General features: G+C 44.1%; 1 protein-coding gene across 2 annotated transcripts in view; it reads right to left on the bottom strand.

The window, feature by feature from the left end:
* The window catches only part of PI4KA (phosphatidylinositol 4-kinase alpha), a 193,216-nt gene that overhangs the window by 131,798 nt on the left and 46,866 nt on the right, over positions 1-14,552 (bottom strand). For both annotated transcript variants that reach the window (XM_077461622.1, XM_077461623.1), the window contains exons 5-8: positions 8,982-9,054; positions 7,760-8,019; positions 5,331-5,397; positions 2,199-2,347 (exon numbers count right to left, since the gene is read on the bottom strand). In XM_077461622.1, the coding sequence (XP_077317748.1) occupies positions 2,199-2,347; positions 5,331-5,397; positions 7,760-8,019; positions 8,982-9,054 (549 nt within the window). The remainder of the gene's footprint in view (positions 1-2,198; positions 2,348-5,330; positions 5,398-7,759; positions 8,020-8,981; positions 9,055-14,552) is intronic.

Genomic DNA, 14,552 nt, shown 5'->3' with positions numbered 1-14,552 from the left:
GGAAGAAAGGGACAGGGAGAGAAGGTAGGGAGGTGAGGGACCCCCGAATCGACCTCCCAGGGAATGCCCAGCTGCTTAGCCCCACAGAAGCAGGGAGAGCTGTACTTACCAGTCCTGCAGAGTTGGGAGACATTCCATCACAGACCCACTCTCCGATCAGTATGGGGTGGCTGCTGGCCCGGCACACTGTGACACAGACATCAGTAGCCCGGTCATATGTGTGCCCCAGAGCATTAACGCTCATCGACCGCCTCTGGAGCTCAGGCCTGTCGTGGCCGGCCCAGCACGGAGCTCTGGTCTGCACACGCTCGCTGGCCAGGCTGGGGAGACTACAAGGATAAGAGTATCCAGCCTGTCACCCAGCCGGCTGTTGATAGCAGATCACAGGATCTTTAAACTTGCGCAAAAAGGCAAAGCTTCTGCAGAAAAAACATGGACCGATGAGCACGTCAGGGTTCCTAGGTCCTTCTCCTTCACTAGGCAAAATAAAACTGAAGTTGCAAGGCAGGCTGAGGTGTTGTTACCTAAGGGACCACCCCTTGGGCGGAACTAGAAGTTCTACGTTTTTTCATTACATGTTAACATATTATGCCTAGTCCTCTCCTAAAGGTGGCGTAACAACCCAATTGTCTAAAGAGAGGAGCTGTGTTATTCGGTAAATATAAGAGAAAATATATCAGAAGATAAAACGCATATCTATGGTAAGTTAGTTATGTTGTAAAATAACAATAGTACAAGTTGATTTTTAAGAAAACCTTCCCACAGATAGCAACTTGCAGGGTAAAGCAACAGGCCAACGTAAAACCTGGCCCCCATAGCATCCAATTCTTAAGCTGGCCATATGCTGATCGAAATTTGGCTGGTCCCTTGCTCAGTGCCTGCAGCAAATAGCCTAATCAACGTATTCTGTAAAGGGCAGGTCCCACTGTCAGATTACAATTTACTGTCATCCATCCACCTCAGTTAGGTGGATGGAGGAATCTGTTAGTATTTGTTCGTTCAGCCTGCTGGTAAACGAGAAAAAAAAAAAAAATTCTATGGCCAGCTTTACCTTTTCTTTTCTCCTATCCACTTCAATTGACAATGGGAGTAAAAGGAGGAAATCTAGAGTAAAGGCTGGTACACACAATATTGGCCGATTCAACAGATACCGGCTGACACCCGGCCCTTGTGTACAGCATCCTGTCCGACAGAAGCTGGTTTACCGACTGGTTAAATTGACCTAACCATAGTGACACTTCTATGCTACTATGGATAGGTTGATAAAAAATTCCTTTCCACGCATACTCTCTCCTATTTGGTCTACCGACTGGCTTTTATTGAACAGGCATGCTGGAAAACCAGCATCCAATCAGCGCTTGCAGTCAATGGCTGTGAGCACTGATCACCGTGTTCTCGCGGGGGGAGTAGCCCCCCTATCAGAAAACGAGATTGTTGTACTAAGATTGCTTGTGATAGTACAGCGACCTGCAAGTTTTCTTTTCATTTAACCCAGCGTGTGTATCAGACATAAGCTCAGGTTATATTTCAGTCAGAGCGTACAACTCTGTTCCAACCCACATGTGAAAGAGCTTGGCCAACTGTCAAGCAATGCTCTAAAATGGAAGGAAGCATGTGAGTCACATTGAGGTTGATTTACTAACGGCAATTTACAGACAGTGCACTTTGGAAGTGTAGTTGCACTCTTCAGGAGCAGGTGCTTTAAAGCTTATTAAATGAGGGGGAGCTCTTCTGACTTCTATCATCCAATCATGTGCAAGTAAAAATGCAGTTTCTTAGCCATAATCTGTATACAAAATAAAACTCGCCGATTAAAAAAATGCAGTTTCTTTATTTCCCTTGCATGTGATTGGGTATTCTTGAAACTTTACCTCATTTACTAAGCTCTGGAGCAACTGCACTTGCAATGTGCACGGTCTACTCGCCTTTAGTGAATCTACCGCACAATTACAATACCTTAAAGTACCACGTGTATCTCATTGCTCCCACAATGGCAGGGAGAAGTATGTACAAAGGAAGGCTGTGTATTAAAGTGAACCTGTTACTTTGCAACACAAGCTCCATTAAATGGCATTAAAGAATTAAGACTACTACTCCACTCTAACCAGTTGAGAAAGTAATATATTGGGTAACTACATCTAAGGTAAATCTATCTTCTTTGAAATGGTTTGTCTAAAGGAAAGATTGTGTGACCATACCATGCTCTGTAGTTGACGTAGGGTTTCTTGTGGAATGTCAAAATCCTTGTGGTTTACACCAGTGAAAAGAGGGGACACAGAGAAGCTGGAGCTGATGGTGGTGAGGTAATAATCTGGGTCTACTGCACTGCCATCTGGCAGATAGGAACCTGAGGGGATTGAAACAGTAAAAATGCAGGGTGTGAAAATAGAAAACCATCTTTTTCCATTAGAGCATCTGTTACAAGCACTTTCGAATAGTTATAGTACAGAGGATTTTGAACCAGAATTATAAAGAATCATGGGGGCAGGATGTCTAAAAGGTCTGAAAACACTGCACTGCTTATTCAAACTAAAACACAGTAGCATGCGTTTCCAAGAGTTCTCGCATATACCGTCCTCTGTCCCTGGACACAGCTTTATTGTAATAAGCTACCAAGGGTTACACTGCCACCTACAGCAGCAATGGAAACTAAACACACAGAATTTGAAGGGCAGCTTTTTACAGGCTATAACCTCTCACACCTTGTCAGTTGAAGCAAGCAGTCCAAACGTGGACAGGCACAAACTAAGGTGTTCACCTCAACAGGAAAAAGCCCATAACAACAAGGGGAAAAAAATGGGCATTAGATGGCCACTTGCAAAATGTTTTAACTGAATCTAGGATCCACAATGGGAGATGCAAAAACTTTGTGGCACACAGAGAATGTGTGAACTGCAGACCAGATTGTAGCCACGCAAATCTAAGATGCAGAAGCATAACAAAAAGCCCATAAAGAACTCACTGCCCTGGAGAAGTGGGTTTTAATTGGGAAAAGAAAACATCTATCCCACAATGTATAGGCCTACACAACAACCTGTTGCATCCATCTGGAAACAGTGGAACTGGAAACCAGAGAAACTTTAAGACCTTCTGAAGTAAAAAAAACAATTGGCTTAAGAAATCATTCTAATGGCACCACACTACAACCAGACACTGGAAGGTGACAAAAGCCTGAAAAAAAAAACCTTGACATCTGTCAGCTGAAGGAATGGAAATGATCATTTTACCCCATCACATTTAAAATTATGACACCCAGGAAAGTGACAAAAAGATGGTCCTCCAGAAAGGATAAGTCCAACAATGCCTTGTTGTTTGCTCCACAAACCAGCCCTGCAGATCTGGACAAAAGGACAAATTAATAGAGAAATTACTTGGCTAGTATCCAGCGAAGTGTCACACAAAATGTACACAACAAATATCTGGACAACACAATAAGGCTACTTTCACACTGGGGCCGCACCAAGTTAGCGGTAAAGCATCGCTCGTCTTAACAGCGATTTACTGTCATTTAAGCGGCCCTCTTCGGCCAATAGCGGGGCACTAACCCTTGCTAGAGGCCAAAGAACAGGTTAAAACCGCCCGTGGTGTGGCGCTTCCGAAGCACTGCTCATGCATTCCAATTGGCAAGGCCGGTTTATGACCACACTATATACGTTTTGTAACATCCCGCTAGCGCACCGCCCCAGTATGAAAGCACTCAGGCTTTCACACTGGGGAGCCATGGGAGATGTTTTTTAGGAGATTTACAGGCGCTATTTTTAGAGCTCTAACACCTGAAAACATCTTCAGTGTGAAAGTAGCTTGAGTGTTAATGCTAGCAGCCTTAAAAAAAAAAAAAAAAGGAGAACATGTAGGGGCAGTCAAAAAATCTCTAAGATGGGACATAGGTGGTAAAGCTAGAGAAGGTATAGACAATTTCCCAACAAGAAAAACTCCTCAAAAAGTTAGAGTTCAATGAGAAGCCTTTACGTCTATGAAAACCAAGCCCAGACCAGTTCTAGGAAAAAAGAAAAACTGTGTAATCTAGAGAAAAACACACATTCTTGATTAGAAAGGACACAAGTTCCTTCTAAAAAATAGCTAGTGGAATGCTTTCATCTAGAACATGGAGGGACTCCATGTCTGACCACGAATCCCCTGGAGAGGCTCTGACAAAATCAGAGAGAATAAACAGACCCACTGCTGTACAATGCAAGCTGTATTGGCCAGATAATGGAAAGAACATTATTACTAGTGATGGGTTTGCAGACTAGAATTAATAGTAGTGAATAGCACCCAAGTCTTAATAAAAGAAGGGATGCAATGTACAATGTTAATGCAAAATAGTAAAGTAAAGTATAATACTAGTATAAAAGTCTATGCAAATATACAGGAAAGTTCCTGTGATACCGCTAAATACAGTTGTCTCTGTAAAAATATCACATATACAGTCTCAGCCACTGCAGAGCCATTAGTCTGCCAGTTCTCACAACAGGGAGTCTTCAGTGATAGGTGAACAATTGCTTTCTATATTTCTTGTTCACACATACATGTGCAGTCATGTGCAGAAAAACGCATAACTGGAGAGACTTCCAGGATTGTCAGTAGACAACATGAATCTACCAGTAGCTGTTGATAGTAGAGAGGGTCTTCCAATTAAAGCAAAAAATTGCAAGTGAGAGATGAAGGAGACAACCGTTTTCCTGAGAACACTAAGTAGCGAGGTGTGAGGAGGGAGGTTTTATAGCCTCTAGGGGCCTGGGGTAGAAAGCTTCAGTTTCTATGTGCCTAGAGTCTACTTTTCCTGTAGGCTGCAGTATATTGGGACCAAGTAATCAAAAATTCATGGTAATAGACTATTCTCCAACAGAATACAACAGTGTTAAGAAGTACAGTTTTCCAAAATTTCACAAAAAAAGCCAATGTAAATTTAAGTGCCCATTGCAATGAGAGCAAAAAAAAATTTGGTTTGCATTTTTCTGTATTCTCATTTGCGTTAATGGAAGCGTGATGGAAACAAAACACTACAATGCATTTCAATGTGTCCTAATGGATTAGTGGTGCATTATTTGATGTGTGCCACAGGAAAGTTTTTAGGTATGCTCACAACCCATGTGAAAAATGAGGTACTAAATTTCAGAAAAGTGCAGCTCAATTCAAAATGCATGGCAACATATCTAAATGCACAAGTAGTAATGAACTGCCTGCAGTTTTACCATCTACTAAAAAAAAAAACTGCAAATGTGTGCAAATCGGAAAATGTGTAATGAAATGTATTTCATCCAGATACAGTCACGTCACTTTGTTGCTGGGTGGGAACCAGCCTCTTTCCACAAGTCATGCCATGTTACCTTCAAAGTACGGGATGGAAGACCCTGCTGGAGATCCAGGAGGGGGGACAACACGATCAGGGCTAACCTAAACACCAAAAAACGAGACTTAAGTTACAAAACACATTATAAGCGAACATTGATCAAAATGTTTTATTTTGTTTTGGAAAGGAGTAAAGCCTCTGTCATATGTCATCACTTCCTGTCCTGTTTCCAATGGGGTAACGGAATCAAAAATATACTGTAGTTTTAACACAGTGAAAAAAGGTTTTACTTTTTGTTGATCTACTAAAGGGATAGAGATAGAGACTGTTGCATGTGAATGTGGATTTACTGAGACAGTGATTGCTCAAAGTGAATGTTCAGGAAACATGATAAATAAAATGAAGCTGAGATCACCTCAGACAAATTATGCACTTTTGATTCTCTCCCCCCCCCCCCACCCAAGCACAGAATTGGATTTTCAAATAAACGCTGGTTTACCTTATTTCCCATCATTCATTTTGTAAAATGAACGGTCTCTAGTGCAAGATCAAATCAACCCTAATTTTTTTTTATTGTGTTCTGTGTCTTCCTGTTACAACTGCTTTTCCTATTTCTTGAATGGGTGTCACACGGAAAGACCATGAAAGAAAATCTCCCCAGTAGTAGCACAGAGAAAAAAAAAAAAAACATTTAAAAGAAAATAATTCTGTGGAGATGAGCTTTAACAATATTATCAAGAGATAAAACAGAACTTTCAAAACAGCTGTAATAACTCCCATCCCAAATCTGGTGCACACCCCATTGACTTCAGTAAGCTTAGGCCCATCTCCAACCTTCCTTTTCTATCCAAAATCCTTGGAAAAAACAGTTGCTTCTCAGGTCTATATTTACCTCTCGGACTCTGACTCATTCGATCAATTTCAGTCTGGTTTCCGTCCTCTACATACCACTGAAACTGCCTTGGTAAGAATCGCAAGTGATCTCATCATGGCAGTTGACTCATAACTATTCTCATCCTCCTCGATCTGAGTGCGGCCTTTGATACCATTTCTCATAACATCCTCCTTGACTGATTAGCCCCCATTGGATTCACTGACACACCCCTGAACTAATTTAAATCTCATCTTTCTGGCCATTCATCAAACTCAAATCTTTCAAATCTCCACTCTCTACAAGGTTGTGTCCTGGGGCCCCATCTGCTCATAATCGATCTTCTTCCTCTTTGTCTCATATGTCGTAAATAAAACATCCACTTCCATTGCTATGTGGACGACACCCAGCTCTACCCTTCCACTAAACCTACTACCACCATTCTTCCCTTCCAAATCCCTTACATACTGTTTACAGGAAATTCAATCCTGGCTTTCTTCCAACTTTCTCAAATTAAATCATGATAAACGAGGTTCTCCTCGTTGGTACGCAATCCACCCTGACAAAGCTTAACAGTTTTTCCGTTAATATTGATAACTCCATAGCCTCTCTCTCCCCTCAGGTACATAGTTTGGTTATCATCCTTGATAGTATACTATTTATCTATGTTACTCAGTCAGCATATTTTCATCTACCTAAGATTAATCACCTCCGTCCATTCCGCACACCCAACAGCACTGCCATTCTTGTTCACAATCTGGTCACTTCCCGCATAGATTATTGCAGCCGCCTTCTTTTTGGTCTCCCTCTCAAGTTCCTCCATAAACTACAATTCGTTCAGAACTCTTCTGCCCGCGTTATCACCAACCCCCTCCTTTAATCACATTACTCCTGTCCTTCAGCACCTCCACTGACTTGAGGTCAAATATTTTATTGATTTCAAGATTCAGTTACTTATCTTTAAGGTCATTCACAACGTTGCTCCTCCATACCTTTCTGAACTCCTGCATATCAGTAGACCCTCTCGCACTCTCAGGTTTGCTTCTTCCATCCATCTCAATGTTCCATCCTCCCACTTGAGCACTTTGAGACTTAGAGCCTTTAATCGCCCTAACTCTCGACTTTGGAACGCCCTACCTCCTGACATCTGTAACATTTACTTCCTACCCATCTTCAAATAACATTCTAAAATCAATCGCTTTAAACTAGCATATTCTGTCTGACTTCATTGATTTGTTTTTGTCGTTAATGTTTACGCAATATATATATATTTTATTTATTTTTTGTTGCTTTGGTTCTATCCTGTAAGGTGATCTTGGGTGTTTTGAAAGGTGCCTATAGATACAGTAAAATCTATTCTTTTTTTTTTTTTTTTTTTTTTTTTAAGTAAAATTGGTTATGTTACCACAGCTGCATGACAATTTTAAACTGTACTTTACTTTATTAGGGATAAATGTAAAACCGTAAAAGACTATGATGCATGGGCAACTAATACATTAAGTCTGTCACTCTGGTATGCAATAAAAAGGATATTAGCACTCAAACACACCTAACGTTTCTAAACATAGCAGAAAGTGAATATTACAATTTTATACCTGTGACCCACTAGATACACTGCTGGTCTTCCTCTTCAGCGAGTCCCCCTGACATACTGTTAGCAGTGAGTTTGGTAGAATAGATCGGAAATCATTGAAAGAGCGCCTGCGGATCCCTTCCAGCTCCTCTGGAGCCTTTAATGATTCAGGAGAGATTTTGGGAAACAGCTTAGACAGAAGAGATTCTTCAGAGTTGCTGTATCGTCCAAATGCCCGAGAGATGCCAATCAAACAGGGCACTGCATATTTACACAGGTACTCTGCAGAAAAGGATGACTGAGATTTATTATATTGTGCAGCAAATGCAGACACCATAAAGGCAAGAATACAAACATAACATTTCTATATCATTTATATCTGAACATATCAGCTAGGTTTTCTAATATGCTTGTAAATTGTATACAATGTAAAACGCAATCAATAGATAGACCGATGAATGCAAGCACAAGGACGGATGTGCCCAAACTACAGAAAATTAAATACCACACACCCAAGTTTTTTGAGCTAGGCCCCTTTCACAGCAGCGGATCGATTGGGTCTGCCTGTTCGTTTTTCAGGCAGACCCGTTCAGACCACCCATTGTTCTCTATGGGGCATGGATGTCAGCATGTGTCCGCTGTCTCCCGCCGGCATCCGATCCGCAAAAAACAGATGGATGGGGATATGTTTGCCATCCATCTAGCAGATTGGATTAGATGACAATCAGATAGAGATGGAAATGTAGTCAGTTAACATCCGACCGCCCCACAGAGAACAGCGGGCTGTGTCTTGTCCTGTTATCCGCCTGCTCAGCGGGGATCAGCGGAGAGATCCCTTGTTGAGTAGGTGGGTCCACTTCGACGAATTCCGCCCCGTCTGATAGGGGCCTTACAAAATCCATCATGACATCATCAGAATGCAGGGATGTTTTACATTTTCTTAAACACAAGTATAGAGTACATAATAAACTCATGTTATTATAAAAGCTGCAGTGAAAAAAAAATGGGAATAAAACAGCAGTATGCACATTAGTCCAATGTAACTGCGTGATGACGTGATGGGGAAGGGTTGGAAAACTGTGTGCATATAGATCAAAACAAAATCAATTCTTTTTTAACTAGAAAATAATACCTCTGACATGCCCCATTAAACATAAACCTAACATATCATTACAAACACATACAGACTGAAAAGGGGCCAAAATTAATCATATGCAAAATCTGGTCTTATATAAGCAGTTCACCTTTGTCCTGAATCTGTACAGACTGGCACATTCCAAGAAGACATTGCATCACATCCAAGATTGTCTCCAATATCTGAGGACACATGACATACAAACATGTTATCTATTGCCAGAGAGATATGGATGACAGGAATGAAGTCATAGCTTTCCTTAGAGCTTGCATTCACAGAGCCCTTTACGGGCAAAATGCCTTGAGATTTTCTGTATAAGGAACAGTGTACGTTTAAACAGTATATGACACGTGACCCCTGTACACATGGTAGACATAAACAGATGCCAAATGTGACACATATTATCAAAGCCTTTCTGTGTACAAAGGAAGCAAGCTTATAACATTCCTGCTGCTAGTAGGATTCCTAAAACAAGACGCACATAGGGACTTCAACAACACCTCTAATAATGCATGTGGGACATTAGTCAGTAAATTATTTTCTTGCCAATCATCATCAAATGATGTCTCAGGCATAAAACACATTCGCTGGCCAGATTTGCCCTTTCATTCACCCCACTGACTTGCACCTGCTGCCTTTTGCCTTAAAGTAGAACTATAGCCAACATTTATTTTTTTCATTTTGGATAGGGTAAGGGAGGGTTATGTCCCCTGTCAGATTTTACTTCACCATCTGGGTCCCATTGCGGAGGTTTCCCTTCACTTCCTGTCCCAAAGCCAAACAGGAAGTGAGAGGAAATCCATGCAAATTAAGGGAATTCATTGGAGACCCCAAAGTCACCAGAACAAGTGCCCCCACTGCCAGCGCCAGCCCATAAATTTCAGCTTCCCCCTGCCAGACCTCGGTTTTTTTTCTAAGAGCACCTCCGGTCAGCTGGGGAGACCCAGAACACATTTATAACATCCCATCCCATATATTACTATTGTGCCTGTATTGAGGTTTTCCTCAAGACCCCCCCATAAATTCGAGCGGGTAACTCGTGCTGTCCTGAAAGGCTACTGGAAAAGAGGATACCGGTAAGCGTAACTTTAATTTTCCCACACCGTCTTTCAGGATTGCCACTATGATAGGATAGATGAGCACTTACCACTTAGGGTGGAACTATGGCTTGCAAAACCTTTCACCCAAAGGCTTGCTCATTTGCTGACATCAAATCCACCCTGTAATGCTTTACAGAGGTGGCAAAACTGGACCATATTGCTGCTTTGCAAATTTGCTCTGGCGTCGCTCCAGCCCTTTCTGCTTGAGACGCTGTCATAGCTCTAGTAGAGTGTGATTTTATACCAATGGGAACTTCCTTTCCTGCTAATGTATAGGCCTGTCCAATGGTTAACTTAAGCCACCTAGCAATAGTGCGTTTGGAGGCTTTGTACCACTTTCTTGCCCCCCGAAAACAAAACAAACAAGGAATCTGTCTTCCTTATGGCTTTTGTCAGCTCCAAGTACTACAGGATACTACTACAAGTACTACTCCTTACATCTAATGTATGAAATTTAAATTCCCTGATTAGGGCAGAAAGTGGGCAATATCTACAGACTTCTATGAAACTTTGAAGCCGCTTTAGGTAAGAAAGCCAGATCCATTTTGAAAACAACTCGGTGAGGGAAAACAACACAAAAACTGAGGTCTGACTGATAAAGCTTCAATTTCACTGGCCCTCCTGGCAGGCCTGTAAAACCAAGGATAGGTCTCACTTGGAGAAGGGTGGGCTCTGAACCGGTTTCTATCTCCGTAGTACTTTGAAAAATCTGACCACCCAAGGATTGGAGGCCAGAGGTTTCTCCAAAAATGCACTGTTGATACCTGCTTTTTTATTAGGTGCTCATGGCTAACCCCTTGTCTGTCCTGCATTGTAAAAATTCCAGGACTGCTATGGGGCTCTGTACCTATGAGCTTCCTGCACATAGGTCATTAACAGACCTTCCTGTATATTAAGCGTGTCAGTTTCATTCTGCTATTGAGCACAGTGGACAATAGCTTCTCTGAAAACCCCTTGGATTTTTAGCAAACCCTCCTCAGTAGCCAGGCAGCAAGGTTACATTGATGCACCTGGGGACAAAGGACCGGACCCTGGGAAAGAAGGTCCTCCTGGACTGGCAGAAACCATGGGGGCTCTACTTCTAATTGTTTTAGGACCGAGAACCAGGACCCTTTGCGCCAGTGTGGTGCCACCAGAATTTTCTTAGCACTGCCGGCAGAAGGACGGGTGGTGGGAAGGCATAGCATTTTGTAAAATACCAGTTCCGAGTTAGAGCATCCACCCCTAGTGCGTCTTCCCACTTGCTCAAGGAGAAGAAACGGGGGGTTTGTGTTGTTCTTTGTCGCAAAAAGGGCCACCTCCCTCCGGGAGTCCCCATCTTCTGGATATGAGATTGAAGACCTCCTGCTTGAGGACCCAATCGCCCTCTCTTAGCCGCTTTCTGCTGAGAAAGTCCACCACTACATTCTTTTCCCCTTTTAGATAAACAAAGGGACAAAGCATTGGTTTTGGCCCAGCTCAGAACCTCTGTTGCTAGGGCTAACAGAATTCTGCTCCTTGTGCCACCTTCCTTGTTTATATAAGCAACCACAGAGTTGTCATCTGAGTGTACTTAAATGTGGGGGCCTTGTAGTTGCTTTCTGAAGGAACTGAGTGCCAACCCGACGGCTTTCAGTTCTTTCCAATTGGATGATCTCTTGAGCTCCTCACCTCTCCAAGTGCCATGTGCCAGTAGGGATCCTAGGTGACGCTTGCGTCCGTGGTCACCCCCCTGAAGACCAGGATGACCCACAGACGCCCTTGCGACAGGTTCACCACTTTCCTCCACCACCAGAGGGACCTTTTTACTTGAGGTGGAATACTTACTAGGATGTCTAACAACTGACTGTGGTCCCATATTTTTAGGATAAAGGTTTGAAGGGGACAAAAATGTAGCCCTGCCCACTGAAACACTGGGATGGCTGAGGTTAGCAGAACCAATCTTGACATTGCCGACCTTATAGAGACTAGCTGGTTGTCCTGAAGAGAAGCTACTGCCTTGTCCAGTTTCCTTAGTTTTTCTCCCTGCAGAAAAATTCTCAGCTGAGTGGAATCCAACAGATACCCCAGGTAGGTAATCTGCTGAGACAGTATCAAACTGGACTTTGAGGTTTAACAACTAACCCAGACCTCTCAGTTCTAGGTTTTTGGTTAACGGTTTCGGGGACGCTGTAAAGAGAAACAGACCATCCAGAGAAGCAATTATTGCAACCCCTTTGACACGCAGAAAAGCCATCGTCTCTGCCATGACCTTTGTGAAAACCCGGGGTGATGAAAATAGGCTGAATGGAAGCGCCTGAAACTGTAGATGAATTGTCTCTCCTTCTAAGTTTACCACTAGATGGAAACATTTCTGGAAAACCTCTGTGATAGGGATATGGAGGTAGACATCCTTGAGGTCTATTGATGCCATACAGCAATTTTGGGGTAGCTACATTCTGACCATAAAGATTGATTCCATACGAAACATCTTGTAGGATACAGATTGGTTCAGGGGTTTCAGGTTCAGGATCAGTCTGTACCCTGAAGGTTTCTGTACTACAAACACATGAGAGTAGAAACCCCCACCTTTCTCCCCCTCTGGAACCCTGCACACTACGTTTTGCTCCTCCAATTCTTTAAATGCCCCCAATAGGGCCTCTGCATTCTCCACACGTCTGGGAAGTTGTGTGACCTTTCGCCTTCGTGGAGGTGGTTTTGTAATTTCCAGGCGGTACCTCCTCCTTACAAACCCCAGTCTTCCTCCCACCGTGGTTGGAGTGTCATTGGCTTTTTCGGGGGTGTTCAGAAGGGCGAAAAATTGCACCCCCACTGCCCTTGCCCCTTTGGCCCCAGACTTTCTTTTCCCCCTCTGGTTTAGGGTCCCCTTTGCGCTTCTGTGGAGTGTCAGGGTTTTTTTTGTCCCTCTGATTTCCAAGCATAGTTTAAATAGCCCCCAAGAGATCCTCTACCTCTGCCAGGGTGAGTTTGTACCATGAGGGTTTCCCGGCCTCCTCGTCCTGGTCTTCCCCCTCCAATTCCTCTTGGGAACCTGAGGTTGCACTATCCGGTTACTCCCTAGTCTCCTCCCTGTCGATTCCCTCCGCTGCAGTAGGGATGGCCATCTGTGCAAGCGCTGAAGCTTGCTGTGCATGTGGACGGGTTGTGATTTGGGGTGCAGGTGAAGGGCTTGTGGTGGGAATTTGGAAGCCTTCAAACAGGGATTCCAATGACTGAAAAGTGGAGGCAAGCTCCTTCACTGAACCCGCTAGGCCCGCCTCCCTTAAACACATGTGTAACAACCCTGGGAAATGCTAAAGGCCTGTTAACAGGTAAGGACCTGAGCCTCCCTCACCTCTGACCACCCAGAGGGCCCACCCGTGGAGGGGAGATAATCCCAGGTAAGGAGGACCCCTCCCCAGGGTACACTTACCTTAGGATGGCTGGAGCTAGCATCCCTGTGCGCTGTCTGGGCATCTGCTTCCAACATTCTGACCAAATCCATTTGGGCAGGAGCACCTCACTCCCTCATCAGTTCCTCCCATTAGTGTCCACCCGTGTCATAAGTGGAGACCTTTATTTCTCCCATATAGAGGAGTATATAGCTCCCATGGTTCAGAGAAGCAAGATCTCCCATTCTATGGCTAGTGTAGGACCCACTAACCATGGGGTACTTTGTCGCAGTAAGTGGGCTTAAGCACCATATAGCAATATGGTTCCCATGTTTTTTGAAAATGTCTAGGTGTTTTAAATAGCCTTGCAGGAGGTAAATGTCTTTTTTGCATGTGTGCGCTGTAATATTTTGTTCTGCTTCCGACATGGCCGTGCTGGTGGTTGCCTGTGGAGTTCAGACTCCTCCCCAGCCTGCCCATTATCAGCACCGCCCCCCAGAAGTCGCAGGAATCAGAAGTCGCAAGTCAAAGGGAAAGCATCCGTCGCCCCCCCCCCCCCCCCCCGGAAGTGAAGTCATCTGCCACTCGGCCCGTCTGAGTTCCACTACGGCCGTATTCATATACGGGGAGATCGGATTTGCCTCCCTGCTGCATCCCTGTTAACGGGGTAATGGATCTTCTGCCCACACTCAGAGAAGATGGGGTGCTTTTGCTGTCAGGAATGTACCTACCCCTGTCCCTGGGAGTGCCCCGGCCTCCCCTATAAGACTCAATAGCCAAAGCCTCCCCGACTGTCAGACTAGGTTCCTAGCAGTGTCTCCCCGCTTACTGGGGTCTGGCAGGGTGAAGCTGAAATTTATGGGCTGGCGCAGTGTTTCTCAAGGAGAGGGGGAGCCAAGCTCTCTCTCATAGTGGCCGTCCTGAAAGACGGTAGGGAAACAGGTGTTTTTAGACTAGAGTTGGAAACCAGTGTTTGTGCTGTGTCATTTGGACCCCTCTATCACCTGCAATACCTGGTTGATCCTGCCTGGCTATATCCTCCGCCCTCTAAACTAACCACGGTGTATCATGGCTGCCGTGTCCTGCCACTGTGGTCAGTTTACGTGGCTCTGTCATCTGCAGCTCTGCTCTGTCTCCTCCCCCTGCCTCCTTGCCTGTCAGCTCCTTGTCCATGCGGCTCTGCTCCCCACCCCCCTCCCACTGCTCAAATTATGGTTAAATAACATAATC

This window comes from Lithobates pipiens, unplaced genomic scaffold (assembly GCF_037356315.1).
Source record: "Lithobates pipiens isolate NorthernLeopardFrog02 unplaced genomic scaffold, aLitPip1_a1.2 Scaffold_3, whole genome shotgun sequence".
NCBI classification, from domain to species: Eukaryota; Metazoa; Chordata; class Amphibia; order Anura; family Ranidae; genus Lithobates; species Lithobates pipiens.
Note: the sequence above shows the minus strand (reverse complement) of the source record. Positions and strands in the feature narration are given on the sequence as shown.